This window comes from Eleutherodactylus coqui, chromosome 7, assembly GCF_035609145.1.
Source record: "Eleutherodactylus coqui strain aEleCoq1 chromosome 7, aEleCoq1.hap1, whole genome shotgun sequence".
Lineage (NCBI taxonomy): Eukaryota > Metazoa > Chordata > Amphibia > Anura > Eleutherodactylidae > Eleutherodactylus > Eleutherodactylus coqui.
In genome coordinates, this window is record NC_089843.1 from 97,283,780 (window position 1) to 97,303,428 (window position 19,649).

The following is a 19,649-nucleotide window of genomic DNA, read 5'->3' on the forward strand; positions in this document are numbered from 1 at the left end:
ACTTTTTATAACTTCTGTATGGCTCATAATTAATGCACAATGTACATTACAAAGTGCATTATTATGGCCATACAGAAGTGTATAGACCCACTTGCTGCCTCGGGACAACCCCTTTAAGGTCTGCATTTAACTAGGTTTCTGTTAGGTTCCAACATTTGTGCCAGATGGAAAAGTATAGTCGACTATGTTTTTCTGTCTGACACAAATGCCGGAAACCTAGTTAGATGGAGACCTCATTGGTTCTGTTCGCCATTTCATCTGCGACACATTTTTGAGGATTTAGATGGAACTGCTAGATGAAACCATAGGCCCTAGCCTATAAACATAGTGTGAATGGGCCCTTAGCCATAAGCTGTGACCTCACTATTTATTATGCCCATTCTTTGACATCACTGGGTACACTTTTTTAATACTGTAACTTTGCTGTCTGCAGTAACTCTTTCATGTGAGACCGCAAGGTTTATGATTCATGCAGCAGATGTAAAGCATCCCTAGTCATCTACAGGCAATAGAATTAAAAAAAAAATCTGCAATCAAAAATAAAAACTAATCAGACAGAATACAATATGTTTCAGTATCTGGTTTTAATAAGCAAAAAAAAAATGTAGGTGATCTATTCCCTTAAATTCACAGGAACGCTAGACCAAGATTCCTCCATAGCTTACACTAATATTGGAATCTTTATTGTTGATTTGAAACGTCTTTCAGTTTTATATCTGCTTTATTTAGTGCTCAATCTGTCTCTTTCAGGTGTATATTAAAGTAATAGATACCAATGACCACCGGCCACAATTTTCTACATCAAAGTACGAAGTTCTAATTCCTGAAGATATTAGAACAGAAACTGAGATTTTGCAAGTGATTGCTACAGACATGGATGAAAAGAACAAATTGATTTACACTTTGCAAAGCAGCACAGACCCAGCTAGTCTTAAGAAGTTCCGGTTAGATCCTGCCACCGGCTCCTTGTATGTTGTTGAAAAGTTGGATCATGAAACTGCACAGCAGCACATTCTCACAGTGATGGTAAGTCCTGACGCCTTATCTCTCTTTTACTGATATGCATCTGCATATTTAAACTAGCACAGTGCCAGGAGTCTGTAAAAGCACAGCTGTGCAGTAAGATAGTGAATGGTATAGAACTATGCTGGTTTGTACCCACTTTTTCCAATGCAGTATACAAATAATACTCATTTACAGGGTTAAGGGCGGACACCCACTGGCGGTTTTTTCTCCACTGCGCTGCGAGAGCAAGTGAAAATTCTCGCCTAGCAGTGCAAGAAAAAAACAGGATTTCACCAGCCTTCTCAACGAGGCCAGCGGCAGCAGCGCTAGCCCCATTGAAAAGATATGGAGAATACCGTGGACTTCTGCCACAGCTGCCACAGCTGTGACAGCTGTGGTAGAAGTGCAGCATGCTATTCCATTGCTTTCAATGGGATCAGCACTGCTGCCGGTCCCATTGAAAGCAGTGGTTTGTAGCAAACCCTGCAGTATGATTTTCGGGGAAGGGCTTGAAATATAAGCCCTTCTCTGAAAAGCATCAATAAGTGATTTAAAAAAAAAAAATTACTCACTTCTCCGCCGCTCAGACGCGTCCTCCGGCTGGCTCCCCGACACTGCTGTCTAGCACTTTCAGCAGGCGGGGATTTAAAAATCCCCGCCGTCTGAGAGGGCTGTGCTGATTGGCTGAGTGCCCAGCCAATAGCAGCTAGTGCTTAGCTATTAGCTGAGCGCTCAGCCAATTACAGATAGTGCTTAGCTATTCATTCATGTGGCAGCTGTGGCAGAAGTCCAGGGTATTCTCCATATCTTTTCAATGGGGCTAGCGCGGCTGCCGCTGGCCCCATTAAAAAGACTGGCGATATCCCGGCGTGATCCCGTTTTTTTTCTCGCACTGCGAGGCAAGAGTTTTCACTTGCTCTCGCAGCACAGTGGAGAAAAAAACGCCAGTGGGTGTCCACCCTAATTCAACAAAAACACATTTTCTATCCCTGCCCCCCTTACCTGATTGCCTGTTACACTATGGAGGCCTTCTCTGTATGTTGCAGCCATTTCCATGCAGTGCAGCCCCACTTGATCCTCATCAGCCACCATAATGAGGCTGAGATTTTTATTTTCAGTTTTACATCTATCCCATGATGCATTAGCTAGAAGCTATAAGATTTCTGCCTGCTGGGGGGACAGTTAAACTATAATTACCTTCTACAGTCACCTAAATAAGCTGCAGACCATAAGTATACAGTCAAGTGGATGAGCTGTGATCTCCTCTACTATGAGTGTGTGACAAAAGCTGTGTGATTATGATCAGTGACTTTGATAGGAGTTCTGTGACCCTCTAGGCTGTTTATGTGATAGGGTCCATGTAATAGCATCACACAGCCTGAGAAATTGATTGGTTTCTGTATACATAAACCCAAGTAAATCTGAGCTGGTCACAACTGAGATCACATGACAATCTGTGAAGAAAGAAGCCAGGAGTTTCAGATAAAAAAGAAAACTAAGCAAGGCAATACTAGCCCATATATATATATATATATATATATATATATATATATATATATATATATATATATATTGAGGGGTTAGTTACATAATGGATTAAAATAAATCACTGAAGTGGCCCTTTAGGAAAAATGTGACATAGGGGCTGCATTTCGCAGAAACATGTTAAAATTGTATCAATAAATCTCCACGATTGTGTTTAGCTAAGAACAGGAATTATACAGATCTTGTATTTGTATAATAATTGTGCATTCATTTTTCAGGTACGTGATCAAGATGTTCCAGTCTTGCGCAACTTTGCTAGGATACTTATTAATGTGACAGACACCAATGACCATGCACCTTGGTTTACAAGCTCTTTCTATGAAGGCCGAGTATATGAATCTGCAGCAGTTGGATCTGCTATACTTCAGGTCACAGCTTTAGATAAGGACAAGGGAAAGAATGCTGAGGTCATTTATTCCATTGAATCAGGTATGTGTTACAGATTATTAAAACAGAACTCATCAGGTTAAACTTAAAGGGGAACTAACTTTTCAGACAGCCTATGCTGATCTAGTAGCTTGTGATAGTCTCATCATTTCTGTTATATACTTGCATTAAAATTTTTGTTCCTTTATCACTGTAAATCTATCTTAAAGTGGCTGCCACTGGTGGGGGCACTTCCAGCTTCTCTATAATCCACTGTCTGTTGTTAGGTACAGGTTCTCCGTAGAAGCAAGGACACGGAGACGTTTCCTTAGCAATGGGGTAGGAGCTATCTTCACAGGGGTGCTCCCATGCACTTAGAGAAAGCTAACTGATATGCAGACACTGTGATAACAATCTCTACAATCTCTGCCTCTCCTGGATGTGTGTCTGTGTTTGTGAGTGAACATACATTATTTTGGGTTTACTCACCATTTAGCCAGAATGCCTGAATTCTCCTGGGAGAGTAGAAGGGCAGGCATTCAGATACTGTCTCCCTGCTGATTGGACCACAGACTGTGCAATGCAGCATAGGAAGTCAGGGAAAGGAAGTGCAGGACAGTGAACTACAGGCAGAATTCTAGGCTTGCTGCACATCTCTTGCATGAAAGTGGATTGCAAACAGCAGGACAACATAAAAATAGGTAAGCCCACCTCAAAATCAGAATTTCAGACATGAAACAGGATGTAAACAGAATACTTTAAAGAAGAATTCCATGATTTGTTTCAATGTGCTCCAATTTGTAAAGGACATCAAGCAATACTGTATGTACTGCCAAGAACTATCTTACCTGCCACTTTATTAAAAAATTATTAGGTCTGGTCCTGGCCGCTAGCAGACCGTGTGACCCCACACTCACAGTTCGACAATCTGAATCCCAAAACGTTTGCTGTGTGGATCAGAAGTCAATCTTTCCATGCAAGTCTATGAGACTCACATCAAGGCTATCATAGATTTGCGTCAAGAGACTGATTTCCTAGCCATACAACAGACGCTGTGGGATTCAGGCTGTCAGAGTCAAAGGTCACGTGGTCTACCGGTGGCCTAGATCAGAGCTGATCATTCACTAATAGGGCACCAGATAAAAGCAGATGTTGCTTAATGTGGGCATAAATAAGAAAAAAATCCAGTACTACTGTAAATATGTGACTTCCACAATGAAAACTATTATCATATAGGCAAAGCAGCTAAATATTGGTTGTATAACCAGCTGTGTATTACACAGTCGACTGAAAGATAAGAGAGTGTATGCATCTTCTCATGCAACTCTAATCTATGTCCAATTCCACATATATATGTTAAATAAGAAGGTCATAAGCTCCTGTCTGCTTTTTCTTTTTTTCTGCTTGTAGCTTCCCATATAGGAGTTGCTTCTCTTTAAGCTGTTGTCCCCCAAACAATAAAGGCTCATTCACACTTGTAAATCCTAGAGCTGAACAATGATTAAACTGGTAGTGCCAGATCTGGCATACGCAAGCTCTAAAAAGGACGCCATTCGGACTCCATTGAACATAATGTCCATCTGTATCCCATTTTGCCCTTTCTCATTTTCCATGGCAAAATAGCACCTCATGCTGTGCTATTTAATTCTGATTTTCAGCGGAAATCTATGATATGCTGAGTATTAAGCAATGCTTCATGAAAAGCAGCATGATACACTTACCTCATCATCCATAGTCACCCGATATCGCTCTGTGCAACTTTTTTTTACAAGTTCTTTTAGCAGTGGAAACGGAAACAGGCCCACTACAAGAAGATTCCTGTTTTTTTTTTTTTTGTTTTTTTTTTTTGGGGGGGGGGGGGGGTACCCCCTCGTACAGTGTTCATTTTTGCAATATACATAATTATAAAAAATTCTACCATCACTAAGATGAGTATTAGCAGCAGCTGGCATCATTGACTTTAGTCTCTAGTGAAGGCAACCACCAAAATCCAAAGGTCCTAAATATTCAGTCCTCAGTTCCTACTAACCTCATTGATTAGTATCTCTTTAACCCTTTCCAATCCAATTTGTATCCTGGTATTCCTAGGGGGCTTACTCTATTTCTGCTGTTATACAACGGCGCCTATACGCTGGCTAAAGCCAGTACTGCATGTGGTTACACGTTGGATAGGCTCCGATAGCAAAGAGCCTGGCAATATACAGTAAGAGAACCCCAGCGAGCGTCTTCCAACATCGGAGCTTTACAGCCTTAAATCATAATGTCTTAGGACGTCAGACAGTGGATTGGAAAGGGTTAAATCACAGTGATCTCTTCTTTTGCTATAAAAGTACCTTATAACAGGGCTATTATTATCCAAAAAATCACAGGAAACAGCAATTCCAGCAATAGTTGTTCCATGTACATGCAACCACCGACAGCCCACTGTGCAGGACATTGCTCATTTGTTGGAGTCACTTGGTTTTTAGCTCACCTAAAAACAAAGCAACTACCGGCCCATGGAAACGAGCAGTCATTCACCTATGAACGAGGTGGGTGGCAGAGAATGGGGGCAGGCTGCCGGAAGAGATCTCTGGTGCGCTTTGCCTCCATTCTCCGAACAACTATCGCTCTTGTGTAAAAGCACAGGGGCGATGGTCGGTGGGATGCCAGTCGCGCTTTGGTGCGCCCAACAGTCGTCCCATAATATCAATGCAGTAGGATAATCCTAGTGAACATGAGAGCAGATTTAGATCACATTTCTAAATGTTTGCAATCCTATAGAAATGTTTCACCTCCACAATTATACATTTATTCATGTTTTATAACCGTCATAGCTGGATGCCATATCAAAAATAGCAATTAGCACATTAGTAAAGAGAGGCATGTGTAAACGGCCTACTTACAAATGTGTGCATTATAAATGGGAGCTGTGCAGCTGCCAGTTGATTATGTAATGAAGAATCGGATGATACATATCAGCAAAATGGGTTTAAATGTCACATTTTTCCCATCAAAATTCTGGAGGAATAAATTATGACTGACAGCCTTTCCAGTGAGCAGCGTAGGGATTCCTCAGATGCTTGTGATATTTTATAGACTTTGTAATGTTCTATTCTAAGACTGGCATAGTCTTCATAGCACAAGAGTCTGAACTTGATATTATCATTTCCCAACTCCCTAATGTAATTCCCCCTGCACAAACGGAGCATCTCATATTATGCTAATTGGTCCCTTTTAGAAAATATCATTTCTCTTTTTTTTTACAATTAAAAAAATATATATATATCCGGTAGAGAAGACTAAATCTATTTTAAGAAGATTTCACAGCAAATGACCTCATATTAGCATATAACTAACTTTTCATCAAAATCATACTGTGTAACACGGCTTATAATCACATTTGCCTTGCTAAGGACTATGGAATGGCATAATCGTGATTTTAAGGGCTTTGTTCAACCATTTAAACTTTTACTGGAGGACATACATTGTATGGTCCAGTAGTGCTATATATTCATATAGGAGCTTCCGCTAGCATTGGCATTATGCAAATGATGGCATATTTCATTAAATGACCTCTTTAAAAATCGGGAATTTAATGGAAATAAGTAACATAAGGGATAATATTTTATCAATGGTAAAAAGGGTGATCACGCTGCGGGATTGACTCCTACGTAGATTTTACTAAATAACCAGATGACCATACTTTGGCCCGTGGTTTTATTAAGAACTACTTTTTTCCCATCTTTAATTCATCATATTCCACTGAATGATAATGACTAATGGAAATTACAAACGCATGAGAACTGGCTAGAATGATATGATCATGTGTCATAAAATTCATAGGGTGGCATGGGAGATAAAGAGCATTAATAAATTCCGTTCTTAAAGGGAACCTGTCACCAGCTTTAGCTTAGTAATCCAATACTAGTGCTAGAATAATGTTGTTTTAGTCTTTCCAACACTGCTTTTTTATGTAGGTTGATAAAAGCATACCTGTATAAAAGAGGTTTGAATATTTCACGTGCCATATGTAAATAAAGGAGAGCAGTCCCTGAGGCCGGACTGGACCACAGTCTGCCTCCAGTGCCTCCTGTGAGGTGAATGACATAGTAGGCATCATTCACGCACCGCTCTGAAGTTCTGCTCTAGCGCCGTGCAGTCGGCTCCTAAGCCATGTGCCGATAAGCTAAAATCAAGGAGCCTACGTGTGTAAGCCCTGGGAGCTGACTGCACAGCACCGATGCGCTTATGTGCCCGACAGTTGTCCCATCTAAGGGTACCTTAACATTTTTGAATTATAATAATAATAATAATCTTTATTTGTATAGCGCCAACTTATTCCGCAGCGCTTTCAGGCATGGATAAATGCAAAACAATACAACAATTACAATATAAGGTACATTGGGTTAGACACAAATGGGTTGAGGGTGGTACAGGAGGTGCAGGGGTTGGGGAACATAGGCAATAGGAAATTTTATGTACAGATCATTTATCAGAAGGCAAACAGGGTGGAGCACCATAGGGAGGGGTGGGGGACTAGGTCAGGAGATTTGGTATGCTTCCCTGAAGAGGTGCGTTTTTAAGGCACGTCTGAAATTTCGTGCATCGGGAATTGTCCGGATGCCTTGGGGTAGAGCGTTCCAGAGGATGGGTGCTGCTCTGGTGAAGTCCTGTAGGCGAGCATGAGAGGTTCGTATTACAGGGGTGTTTAGTCTGAGGGTGTTAGCCGATCGGAGTGAGCGGGCTGGGTGGTGTACTGACAGGAGGGAGGTGATGTATGGTGGCGCAGCGCCATGCAGAGCTTTGTGAGTGAGGCAGAGGAGTTTAAATTTAGTTCTGCAGTGGATGGGCAGCCAATGCAGCGACTGGCATAATGCAGAGGCGTCTGAATAACGACTGGATAGAAAAATGAGTCTAGCTGCTGCATTTAGTATGGATTGGAGTGGAGCGAGTCTAGTGTGGGGGAGGCCGATGAGTAGCGAGTTGCAGTAGTCAAGCCGGGAGTGGATGAGCGCAACCACGAGCGTCTTTAGCGTGTCCGTGGTTAGGAACGGACGTATTTTAGCAATATTTCTGAGGTGCATGTGGCATGTTTGGGCCAGAGATTGGATATGGGGGGTAAAGGAGAGGTCAGAGTCCAGTGTGACCCCAAGGCATCGGGCATGCCGTCGGGGGGTTATGATGGTGCCAGACACTGGAATGGAGATGTTGAGGGGAGGTCGGTTAGAAGGTGGAAAGACAAGGAGGTCAGTTTTAGAGAGGTTTAGTTTGAGAAAAAGGGAGGACATAGTGTTAGAGACAGCGGACAGACAGTCGGTGATATTTTGGAGGAATGGTCCAGAGATCTCACGAGAGGAGGTGTATAGTTGGGTGTCGTCAGCATAGAGATGGTATTGGAGGCCGAATCTGTGGATTGTTTGTCCAATTGGGGCAGTATAGATAGAGAAAAGAAGGGGACCAAGGACCGAGCCCTGGGGTACCCCGACAGCGAGAGGAAGTGGAGCAGAGATAGAACCAGCAAAGGAAACACTGAAAGAGCGGTCAGAGAGGTAGGAGGAGAACCAGGAGAGAGCAGTATCCTTTAGACCAATAGAGTGGAGCATAGTGAGAAGGAGATTATGGTCGACAGTGTCAAATGCAGCAGACAGGTCAAGGAGGATTAGTAGAGAGTAATCACCTCTCGACTTTGCAGTCATCAGGTCATTTGTTACTTTTGTAAGGGCAGTTTCGGTCGAGTGTAGAGAGCGGAAACCAGACTGGAGGGGGTCGAGGAGTGAGTTGTCAGAGAGAAAGCGAGTAAGCCGAGAGTAGACCAGGCGTTCCAGTAATTTGGAGATAAAGGGGAGGTTTGAGACGGGTCGGTAGTTAGCAGCATTAGTCGGGTCCAGAGTTGGTTTTTTAAGCAGAGGGGATATAATGGAGTGTTTGAATGAGGAGGGAAAAGTGCCAGAGGTTAGGGAGAGGTTGCAGATTGTGGTAAGGTGAGTAATGAGAGCTGGGGAAAGGGAGCGGAGGAGGTGAGAGGGGAGAGGGTCGCTGGCGCAGGTGGTAGGGCGGGCAGTGGAAAGGAGCCTGGAGACTTCTTCCTCTGTCGTTGGTTCTAGCGTAGATAGTGAGTAGGTGCTGGGTGCAGTGCTGATGGAGCTGGGATCAGGGCTAACCATGCAGATTTCAGAGATTTCTTTTCGAATGTGGTCGATTTTTTCTTTGAAATAGGCAGCTAGTTCTCCAGCAGTCAGGTCTGTCGCAGGGGCCTGTTCCTTGGGGCTGAGGAGGGAGTGAAAGGTCTCAAAGAGTTGTTTGGGGTTGTGGGATAGTGAGGAGACAAGGGAGGTGAAATAGACTTGTTTGGCATGGTGAAGGGCTAGGTTATACATTTTAAGCATGAATTTGAAGTGGAGGAAGTCTGCTGGCAGCTTTGACTTTCTCCACAGCCGCTCGGCGCACCTAGAGCACCGCCGGATGAAGCGCGTTTGGGACGTGAGCCAGGGTTGCCGTGGTCTGCGTTTGACAGCTCGCGTCACGGGCGGTGCCACTTCATCCAGGGCACGGCTGAGGGTGGTGTGGTAGTATTCGGCTGCCAGGTTAGGGCAGAGGAGGCGAGAGATGGGCGATAGGGAGGACTGAATAGTTTCAGCAAACTGTTTAGTGCGGACAGACTGGAGGTTCCTAGAGGTGCGATAGATAGGAGGGTCAGGAGAGATGCTAGGGTGCCTGATGGAGAAAGAGAGAAGGTTGTGATCCGAGAGTGGAAGTGGGGAGTTAGTAAAGTGAGAAGCAGAGCAGAGACGGAGGAAAACTAAATCGAGAGTGTTACCATCTCTATGAGTGGGGGAGTCAGAGATTAGCGATAGGCCAAGGGAGGAGGTAAGTGTTAAGAGCCGGGAGGCAGATGAGGAGCTAGAGTCGTTAGTAGGAATGTTGAAATCACCAAGGATGAGGGTTGGGATTTCACAGGATAGGAAGTGGGGGAGCCAGGCAGCAAAGTGGTCTAGGAACAAGCGGGTAGGACCTGGGGGGCGGTAAATAACTGCGACACGCAGAGGCAGTGGGCGGAAGAGTCGCAGGGTGTGGACTTCGAAGGAGTGAAAGGTAAGCGAGGGAGCTGCGGGAATGACCTGGAAGGTACAGTTTGGGGAGAGGATGATGCCTACTCCTCCACCGCGTCTGTCATCCGATCTGGGGGTGTGGGAGAACTGCAAGCCATCATAGGACAATGCAGCGGGGGAGGTAGAATCGGACTGCTGTATCCAGGTTTCCGTGAGGGCGAGCAAGTTCAAGTGTTTAGTGGTGAAAAGGTCATGGATAGTTGGGAGTTTGTTACACGCAGATTGGGAGTTCCATAGGGCGCATTTGAATGGGGCAGGGGGGGCATTTTGGTAGAGAACAGTACGGGGTGGGCCTGGGTTGGGAGAGATGTCCCCTGCAGCTAGGAGTAGCAGAGTAGCAAGGGTGAGCACGTGGCTAGGGGATTTGTGTGGGTGTCTGAGGTGTTTCTTTGCAGTATTAGGGGGTTGAAGGTGCCTTAGGAAGTTGAACAGTGCATGGGAGCCATACATAGGTGAGGAGAGGAGGGAAGGGCTGATGTGGATGGAGTGTGTTGGGGCTGGGCATTGGTAGAAAGTGTGCATGCTTGAAAAGAGGATAGTGATGGAGACCAATGCAAAGAGGAGAGCATTTTGCTCCAGTCTTTGGGCAGTTGTGCATGTTACCTGTCTCCTGCACTGTCGAACTGCGCTGTATAACTGCATCATTCTACAGCATCAAACACTTGTTGCTGGACACTTAGTGCTGGGGACATCAGGTGAGGCTGCCTCGGGTGAGGCATGGAGGGTAGAACTGACTTTAAAGTTCTGGCTCCAGGACTTCAGCTGGGAGTGGCTTGTTACATATCACTAGTCAACCAGCTGACCCCACCTTTAGATGGCTAATGAACAAGATGGGGGGGGGGCTTTATTGCCCTCTTACAAAAACAAACTGTGTCCAGCAACACTAAGATGAGACAGGGAGAAAACTATTTGGGGGAGGTGATGAGGAAAATACATAAAGTACAAATAGAGTCAATTCAATTTATATGAAGCAATGGGACATACCATTGCGCACAGATTATGACAAATTTAAAGGTATCACAGCAGATTCAGTGGAGGGAAGGCGGAGCAATCAAATTCAGATGGAGTGGAGCAATGGATGAGTGAAACATACCATTGCGCACAGATTATGACAAATTTAAAGGTATCACAGCAGATTCAGTGGAGGGAAGGCGGAGCAATCAAATTCAGATGGAGTGGAGCAATGGATGAGTGAAACATACCATTGCGCACAGATTATGACAAATTTAAAGGTATCACAGCAGATTCAGTGGAGGGAAGGCGGAGCAATCAAATTCAGATGGAGTGGAGCAATGGATGAGTGAAACATACCATTGCGCACAGATTATGACAAATTTAAAGGTATCACAGCAGATTCAGTGGAGGGAAGGCGGAGCAATCAAATTCAGATGGAGTGGAGCAATGGATGAGTGAAACATACCATTGCGCACAGATTATGACAAATTTAAAGGTATCACAGCAGATTCAGTGGAGGGAAGGCGGAGCAATCAAATTCAGATGGAGTGGAGCAATGGATGAGTGAAACATACCATTGCGCACAGATTATGACAAATTTAAAGGTATCACAGCAGATTCAGTGGAGGGAAGGCGGAGCAATCAAATTCAGATGGAGTGGAGCAATGGATGAGTGAAACATACCTGTTGGTGAAAGAGAGAAGGTAGATGATTATTAGTAACTGCGCTGTATAACTGCATCATTCTACAGCATCAAACACTTGTTGCTGGACACTTAGTGCTGGGGACATCAGGTGAGGCTGCCTCGGGTGAGGCATGGAGGGTAGAACTGCAAAGGCTAATGCATTTTCTTTAGAAATCGGAAAAGGGAATTTATTTTTATCAAATCACTTATTTCTAGCAATACTGCCTTAATTATTATAGCATATTATATTTCTAACTAGAGTCCCTTTTTCAGCTGCATTGCATATTCATGTTTTTCTTTAAGAGTCTTGGTATTCATAGTGTACATAATTTTTCTGCCCTTTTTGCTGAAGCAGCTCACGTTTTATAGTTCATTATAAATTGATATTTCTTTCTTGATCTTTCCTTTTACTTCCCAGGGAACACCGCAAATGCTTTTTCCATTGATCCAGTTTTAGGAATTATTAAGACAGCAAAAGAGCTTGATCGACACAGTCATGGTCAATATGAGTTGGTGATCAAAGCATCAGATCATGGAACTCCTTCGTTGAGCCAGATAACATCAGTACATATTCTTGTCACTGTGTCCGATAATGCAGCCCCTAAATTTATGAAAAAAGAGTATTCAGCCGAAATAAGTGAAGCAGCACGAATTGGAAGTTTTGTTGCAATGCTGACCACTTACAGCCAGTCTTCCGTTACATATGAAATCAAAAGTGGAAATGTAATGAACGCCTTTGAGATTAATCCAAATTCTGGTGTGGTCATAACTCAAAAGCATCTCGATTATGAAACAGTTGCCTCCTACACACTCACTGTTCAAGCAACAAATATGGCTGGACTGTCAACAAATGCAACACTTTTTGTTCACATTCGGGATGAAAATGACAATTTTCCGGTTTTTATGCAAACAGACTATCGAGGGCTCATCAGTGAATCTACACCAGCCAACAGTGTGATCTTAACTAACGAAAACTACCCTCTGGTTATTAAGGCTACGGATGCCGACAAAGAGTCGAATGCTCTCCTTGTTTATCAGATTGTTGAACCTTCTGTTCACAAATATTTCACCATTGATTCCAGCACTGGAGCCATACGCTCTCTAGTCAGTTTAGATTATGAGCAAACAAATATATTCCACTTCACCGTGCAAGTGCATGATATGGGCTATCCCAGGTTATTTGCAGAACATGCGGCTAATGTAACGATATATGTTGTAGACATCAATGATTGTGCTCCGGTGTTTTCTCAAGAGGTCTATGAAGCCTCCATTCTAATACCAACATATAAAGGAGTGCGGGTTATTACGGTGAATGCAACAGATGATGACTCTGGATCTTTTTCTGAAATCATGTACTCCATAGTTGAAGGTAACATTGGGGATAAATTTGCTATTGATCATTTATCCGGAGTTATAACTGTCCAAAGCACAAGCCCATTGAGGAGCCGGTATGAACTAACCATTCGAGCTTCTGACGGCCGATTCTCTAACCTTGCATATGTGAAGATTAATGTAAAAGAAAGCAAAGAAAGTTCACTGAAATTCACTCAACGCTCTTACTCTGCTGTAGTACAAGAAAATGCCACCCAGATAAAAACATTAACTGTTATTAGTGCAGTTGGTAATCGTATCAATGAGCCTTTGTTTTTCCAGATTCTCAACCCAGACATCCGATTTAAAATTGGCCACACATCTGGTGTCCTTTCAACGACTGGAATACCTTTTGACCGAGAACAACAAGACTTGTATGAGATAGTTGTAGAAGTTACAGATGAACAGAAACCACCTAGAGTTTCACATGTTTTGGTGAAAATAACGGTTGAAGACATTAATGACAACAGCCCCGTGTTTGTCAACCTTCCATATTATGCAATGGTTCCAGTGGATGCTGAAGTGGGTGATGTCATTCGTTATGTTACTGCTGTCGATAAAGACATTGATAAAAATGGAGAGATACACTACTATCTAAAAGAGCATTCGCAAAATTTCCAGATTGTTCCATCTGGTGCAATCTCATTAAAAAAGCAGTTTGATCCTGATGCATTTAATAAGGAATATTTTATAACCATAGTAGCAAAAGATGGAGGAAGCCCATCATATTCAGCAGAGGTTGTTGTCCCAATTACAGTAATGAATAAAGCAATGCCAGTTTTTGAAAAGCCTTTCTACAGTGCAGTGATTGCTGAAAATGCTCAGCTCCACAGTCCTGTTGTGCATGTGCAAGCCAACAGCCCAGAAGGCCTTCGAATAATATACAGCATCACAGATGGTGATCCATTCAGTCAGTTTAATATTAACTTCAACACAGGTGTAATTAACGTTATAGCCCCTCTTGATTTTGAGTCACATCCAGCATATAAACTCAGAGTTCGAGCAACAGACTCTGTCACTGGGGCACATGCAGAAGTTTTTGTTGATATTATCTTGGAAGATGTCAATGATAATTCACCTGTATTTCAGCAGAAAACATATGTTACCACCTTGTCGGAGGCATCGGTAATTGGCACATCTGTTATACAAGTAAAGGCTACTGATACAGATTCTGGACCAAATAAAGCCATTTCATATCACATTGTAAGCACCCATGGAAATAGTTCCCAGTTTTTCCATATCGATAGCAACAGTGGACTCATAATCATTGCAAAACCATTGGATTATGAATATTTACATGAATATAACTTCCTAGTACGGGCGGTCGACAGTGGAGTCCCTAACTTAAGTGGTGATACAACTGTGCATGTTCATGTAACTGATCTTAATGACAACCCCCCAGTATTCACCCAACAACTGTATGAAGCCAAAATAAGTGAGCAGTCAAGACAAGGAAGCTTCGTAACAAGTGTCAAAGCTACAGATCCAGACAGTACAGATTCTGAAAATTTGGAATATTCCATAGTTTCTGGAAATGAAGATATGAATTTTATTATTGGCTTGAAAACTGGAATAATTACTGTTTCACATTTAAAGAAAGAGATTATGCAACCATTCTACATCCTCAATGTTTCCATATCCGATGGTGTTTTTAGAAGTTCCACTCAGGTACACATTGCCGTAATGAGTTCTAACTTACATACCCCTACATTTGCACAAAATCAGTATGAAGTGGAGCTGTCTGAAAATTCCCCAATGCAAACCCTTGTGACGGAGCTTAATGCCGTAGATGAGGACACAGGGATTTATGGACAAGTCACTTACCATATTCTTAATGAATTTGCAAAGGACAGTTTTTACATTAATGAAAAAGGGCAGTTGTTTACAGCAGAGAAGCTAGACAGAGAGAGTCCGGCTAACAAAGTCATCCCTATAAGTATAATGGCTAAGGACGGTGGTGGAAAAGTTGGTTTCTGTGTTGTCAATATCATATTAATAGACCACAATGATAATGATCCAAAGTTCCGCTCTACTGAGTATAAACTAAGTATTCCATCCAATGTACCTCGAGGGACTTCAATTGTTAGAATTCTGGCTTCTGATAGTGATGAGGGGGCTAATGCTGATATATCATATACCCTTGAAGCCAAATCTGAAAGTGTAGAAGAAAATTTTGAAATCAACCAATATTCTGGCATCATAACCACAAAAGAAAGCTTGGTTGGGTTAGAGGATGAAGTCTTCCCCTTTTTTGTTAAAGCATCCGATGGAGGATCACCTCAAAGAGAAAGTATTGTCCCTGTCACTGTTATAATTCTTCCACCTGAAGTGCAGTTGCCCAAGTTTTCGGAGCCTTTTTATAGTTTAAGTATCTCTGAAGATACTCCAATCGGTACTGAGCTTGATTTTATCAGGGCAGAAAGTAGCCAGCCTATAATATATCAGCTTGTAAAGGGAAACACACCTGAAAGTAACGTTGATGACATTTTTGTGATCGATAAACAAAATGGCCGACTAAAACTTGAAAAAGGATTGGATCACGAGACCACAAAATGGTACCAGTTTTCAGTTTTGGCTCAAAATATTCATGGCGACCATGAGGTAATGTCCTCTGTGGATGTTAGCATCCAGGTTAAAGATGCTAATGACAATAAACCTGTTTTTGAGGCAAATCCTTATGAGGCTTTTATTGTGGAAAACCTTCATGCGGGAGCTAAGGTCATCCAGGTTAAAGCTATTGATGCAGATTCAGGGCTCAATGGACATGTTTCCTACATGTTGGCACCTACACAGGATCTACAAGAAACTAAAGATCTTTTCTCAGTAGACTTGGAAACTGGCTGGGTTACTACTCTTGGTGAGCTTGACCATGAGAGAAGGAACAAATACAACATTATAGTGGTTGCCTATGATCGTGGTGATAAAGAGCTGTCATCATCTACCATAATTGAAGTCACCGTGATGGACGTCAATGATAATCCGCCACGCTTCAGTGCAGAAATATACAAAGGCACTGTCAGTGAAGATGACCCTCCAGGTGGAGTAATTGCCATCTTGAGTACAACAGATGATGACTATGAGGATATACATAAAGAAGTTACCATGTATATTACAGGTAAAAAAAATTAAGTTCTATTTCTCATAATTGTAGAGTTTTCCATATTTTGACCACTTTTTTCTTGCAGTTTATGTTCTTCTTGTACATTTATTGTTTCTTTATTTCCTAGCAAATACTTATTCTGTCCTTGAAAAATAAGGTTAAGCTATTTAGCGAATTATCATTAGTGCATAACAAAATTGATTGGAATACAACAAAATACTATATTTTATATCTGCTGCCTCCTTCTTAATGGTGAAAAGCTTTGTTTGTCCCCCTCCCCTCGCAACCCTTGAGCTGTGCGCAGCTTGGTCTACGCTTCCCGCTCTGTTCTGTAGATCATCATTTCTCATATTTCTCGTTCTTATCTATTTTCAACAGATGATAATTAGTGATATTTTCATTAGCTCCATAACCAGAGCTGCATCATTTACTGTTCAAATGTTAATCAATGTAACACCACATAATGTGTATGGTGGTGATTTGTCATGGGCTACTGATTATTTATGCATATTTATTCCCAGATCTTCAGTTCTTAGACCTCAATATTTATATCCTTGCAAAATGTAATTACTGAAGACAATCACAAAGAGTACCTCTGAAGGAACATGTCTGATAGCCTAATGAGATAACTGGAATTCCAAATATGTTCCCTCTCCTTTTAATGTTCCCAAGAATGTTGTTGTTCGCCTAAATGATATATGCTAGTTGTGTCAATTAGAGAGTACATGATTGATGCTTCCTGTTCCAGGAGGAGATCCACTTGGGCAATTCGCTATTGAAAACTTACAGCAGGAATGGAAAGTGTATGTTCGAAAACCACTTGACAGAGAAGTAAAGGACAATTATCTGCTGAACATAACTGCAACAGATGGAATATTTGCTAGCAAAGCCGTGGTGGAAGTGAAGGTCCTCGATGCCAATGACAATAGCCCAGTCTGTGAGAAGGTACACTTCTAGGAATGGTTTTAAGATAATTAACTTTTTAACAATGTTGTACTTTTTAGCTTTTCAATTTGTGTACATTGTATCAACTAGATTAAACCATATGTTCCGTTTTACAGATAATGTTCCCTCAAGTTTAATACATTAGTATAAGGCTTTTACCAGGATTACAAGTTAAGCCCTATTCACAGGATAGGGGATAACTTGCTGATTGGGCGGGTCTAACTGCTGAGAACCATAATGCTCCCAAAAATGGGAGTCCCATGTTCCCTATCTTCCTCACTGCTCCCGCTACCCCCCACCCCAATTCACTTTCAATGGAACAACTGGAGATAGCAGCCCTCGACTATTTCAGTCAGCCCCATTCTCGACCAGCACCCCATTCATTCTGACATCACTGCGGGGCAAGAAGCAACCTGGCAGTGACAGGCAGAGAGGAAAACTAAAACCCCTGTTCTGCAGATCAATGGCGGTCTCAGCAGTGAGCCTCCCACTGATCAGCAAGCTGAAAAATATTACAACTTTCCTAATGCTGTAGAAAGTTAGTAATCCATTCAAAAAAAAACCCAAAAATGTGAACCAAAGTAAAAAATATGACAATTTAAGAAAAGCATGCAAGTTACTAATACAGATAAATCAAGTCCCTTCATATAAGGCTACAAGGCAACTGACCGCACAGCCAAAGATGGTAGAGTCATGCTGCTTCCATCAGAAGTATAACATTGCAGGAAAAGCAAATGTCTTTGCCTTGTAACCCGCAATCTGCCACAACTGCAACATGACAGTCACAGGAGAACCAAAACTGGTGGATTTCTTGTGACTGTCATGTAACAGTAATGCAGAGGCACTATCAGACAACCGATTAACATTTGCATACCATTGCATTGCCTGAGATATGGCAAAATGTATGGTTATTTTTTGCTTGATCCGTATATGCAAAAATGAGCTTTGCATTTGTTCCACAACTGCTGCTGGGCATATCCAAGATAGAAGTAGCGCATTTATATTCAGTACATGGACAGGTACATTAAGGACTGCTTTTTCCGGCATAAAGCATTTGCTAAGAAGACTGCACAGCATGCAATTCACTGAAAGTTATGTATTTCCAAGGAAATAAACAAAAATAATTGATGAATACAAATGTTCTAAAAACTGGAGAACAGCACACACTTATAGGTGCATTAACCTTTTAGATGCCCTTATAGAGCACAATATTTAGAGTATCCCTCGGAACGATACTGTTAATTGGATCATAAAAACGGAAGACGTAAAATAGGATTTAATGAAAACAGCTGCTAGTCTGATGGGTATTTGTTTCAGTGTTTATCTAGGATGGTTTCACACACAGTTGTTTTTTGGGAAAAAACACCACTTGCAGTTTTTGGTGCAGTTTTTTGAGCCAAAGTTGGAAGTGGATCCACCGTGAAAAAATAGAAGTCCATTCTTTATATTTCCCAGCCGTTCGGAATCTATTCCTGTCTTTGGCTCAATAAAAAAAATTGCATCAAACATCACAGTGGTGTCAAAGAGTGTGAAACCACCATTAGGGTACATGCACAGTATTTGTCTGTATGTTCTGCTTATCTGTTAGCAAAGCTAGCAAAAAAAAAAATGCTAGGACCGTAGAATGCCTTGCCTATTGTTAGTAAGTGGGAACATGTTTGCTTACATTTAGAGGCTGAAAACCCATGATGAGCAGGTCCTACACATATGCGAGTTTATGCTACAATATATAAGCAATCAATTACTCACCTGTTCCAAACTCAAAATATTAACGACGACCTGTCTGTCCGTGCGTGAGTGAGTGGGTTTGTGAGTGACTTACGTGCTCCACCGCTGATCACATGATGGTGACATCATCAAAGGTCCTTGATACCCAGTGAGGGAGTTACATGCTCAGCCCCTGATCACATGACGGTGACATCATCACAGGTCCTATACACACACAGCTACTGTCCAGCTAGGTGTTCGTTAGTATTCCATTGCAACTGAGGCCACAGGGGAGTTATAGTCTGCTCGTAATCTGCACACTGATGCAGGACCTGTGTTGATGTCACTGTCATATGATAAGAGGCAGAGCATGTAACTCCCTCACTGGCGAGGTAGGACCTTTGATTACGTCTCTCACTTGTGATTAGGGGCAGAGCATGTAAGTAATTCACTCGGGATGAGTGTCATCGTCATGTGGTCAGGGGTGAAGCATGATGGTGACGTCATCACAGGTCCTTCATCTCCAGTGCTGTGCTGCTTCTGGTCCCAGTTGTATGGGATGAACAATATATGTAGCAGTACTGTGTGTCTAACATACATGTATCACAGCTGTGTGGCCACTAAAAACACTGCTACTGTAATTTCCTGATAATTACTAGTACCTCTTATATTCCCCAATTAATTGTAGCATGCCCATTGGTAAAAATATAGTCCCACGATGTAAGACTTGCTCACCCATAGCCATCAATGGCTGAGAAAGAAAGAGTTCCAGCAGCATCAATGGTGCTAATCCGATATTGACTTTATTCTCCCATCATACAAGCAAGCGACGTTTCAGCATGTTGCCTTTCTCAAGCTTATCAATGGCTGGTATATTTTG

General features: G+C 42.3%; 1 protein-coding gene across 6 annotated transcripts in view; it reads left to right on the top strand.

The window, feature by feature from the left end:
* The window catches only part of FAT1 (FAT atypical cadherin 1), a 235,408-nt gene that overhangs the window by 162,161 nt on the left and 53,598 nt on the right, over positions 1-19,649 (top strand). For all 6 annotated transcript variants that reach the window (XM_066573420.1, XM_066573418.1, XM_066573422.1 and 3 more), the window contains exons 8-11: positions 751-1,026; positions 2,769-2,979; positions 12,065-16,132; positions 16,866-17,062. In XM_066573420.1, the coding sequence (XP_066429517.1) occupies positions 751-1,026; positions 2,769-2,979; positions 12,065-16,132; positions 16,866-17,062 (4,752 nt within the window). The remainder of the gene's footprint in view (positions 1-750; positions 1,027-2,768; positions 2,980-12,064; positions 16,133-16,865; positions 17,063-19,649) is intronic.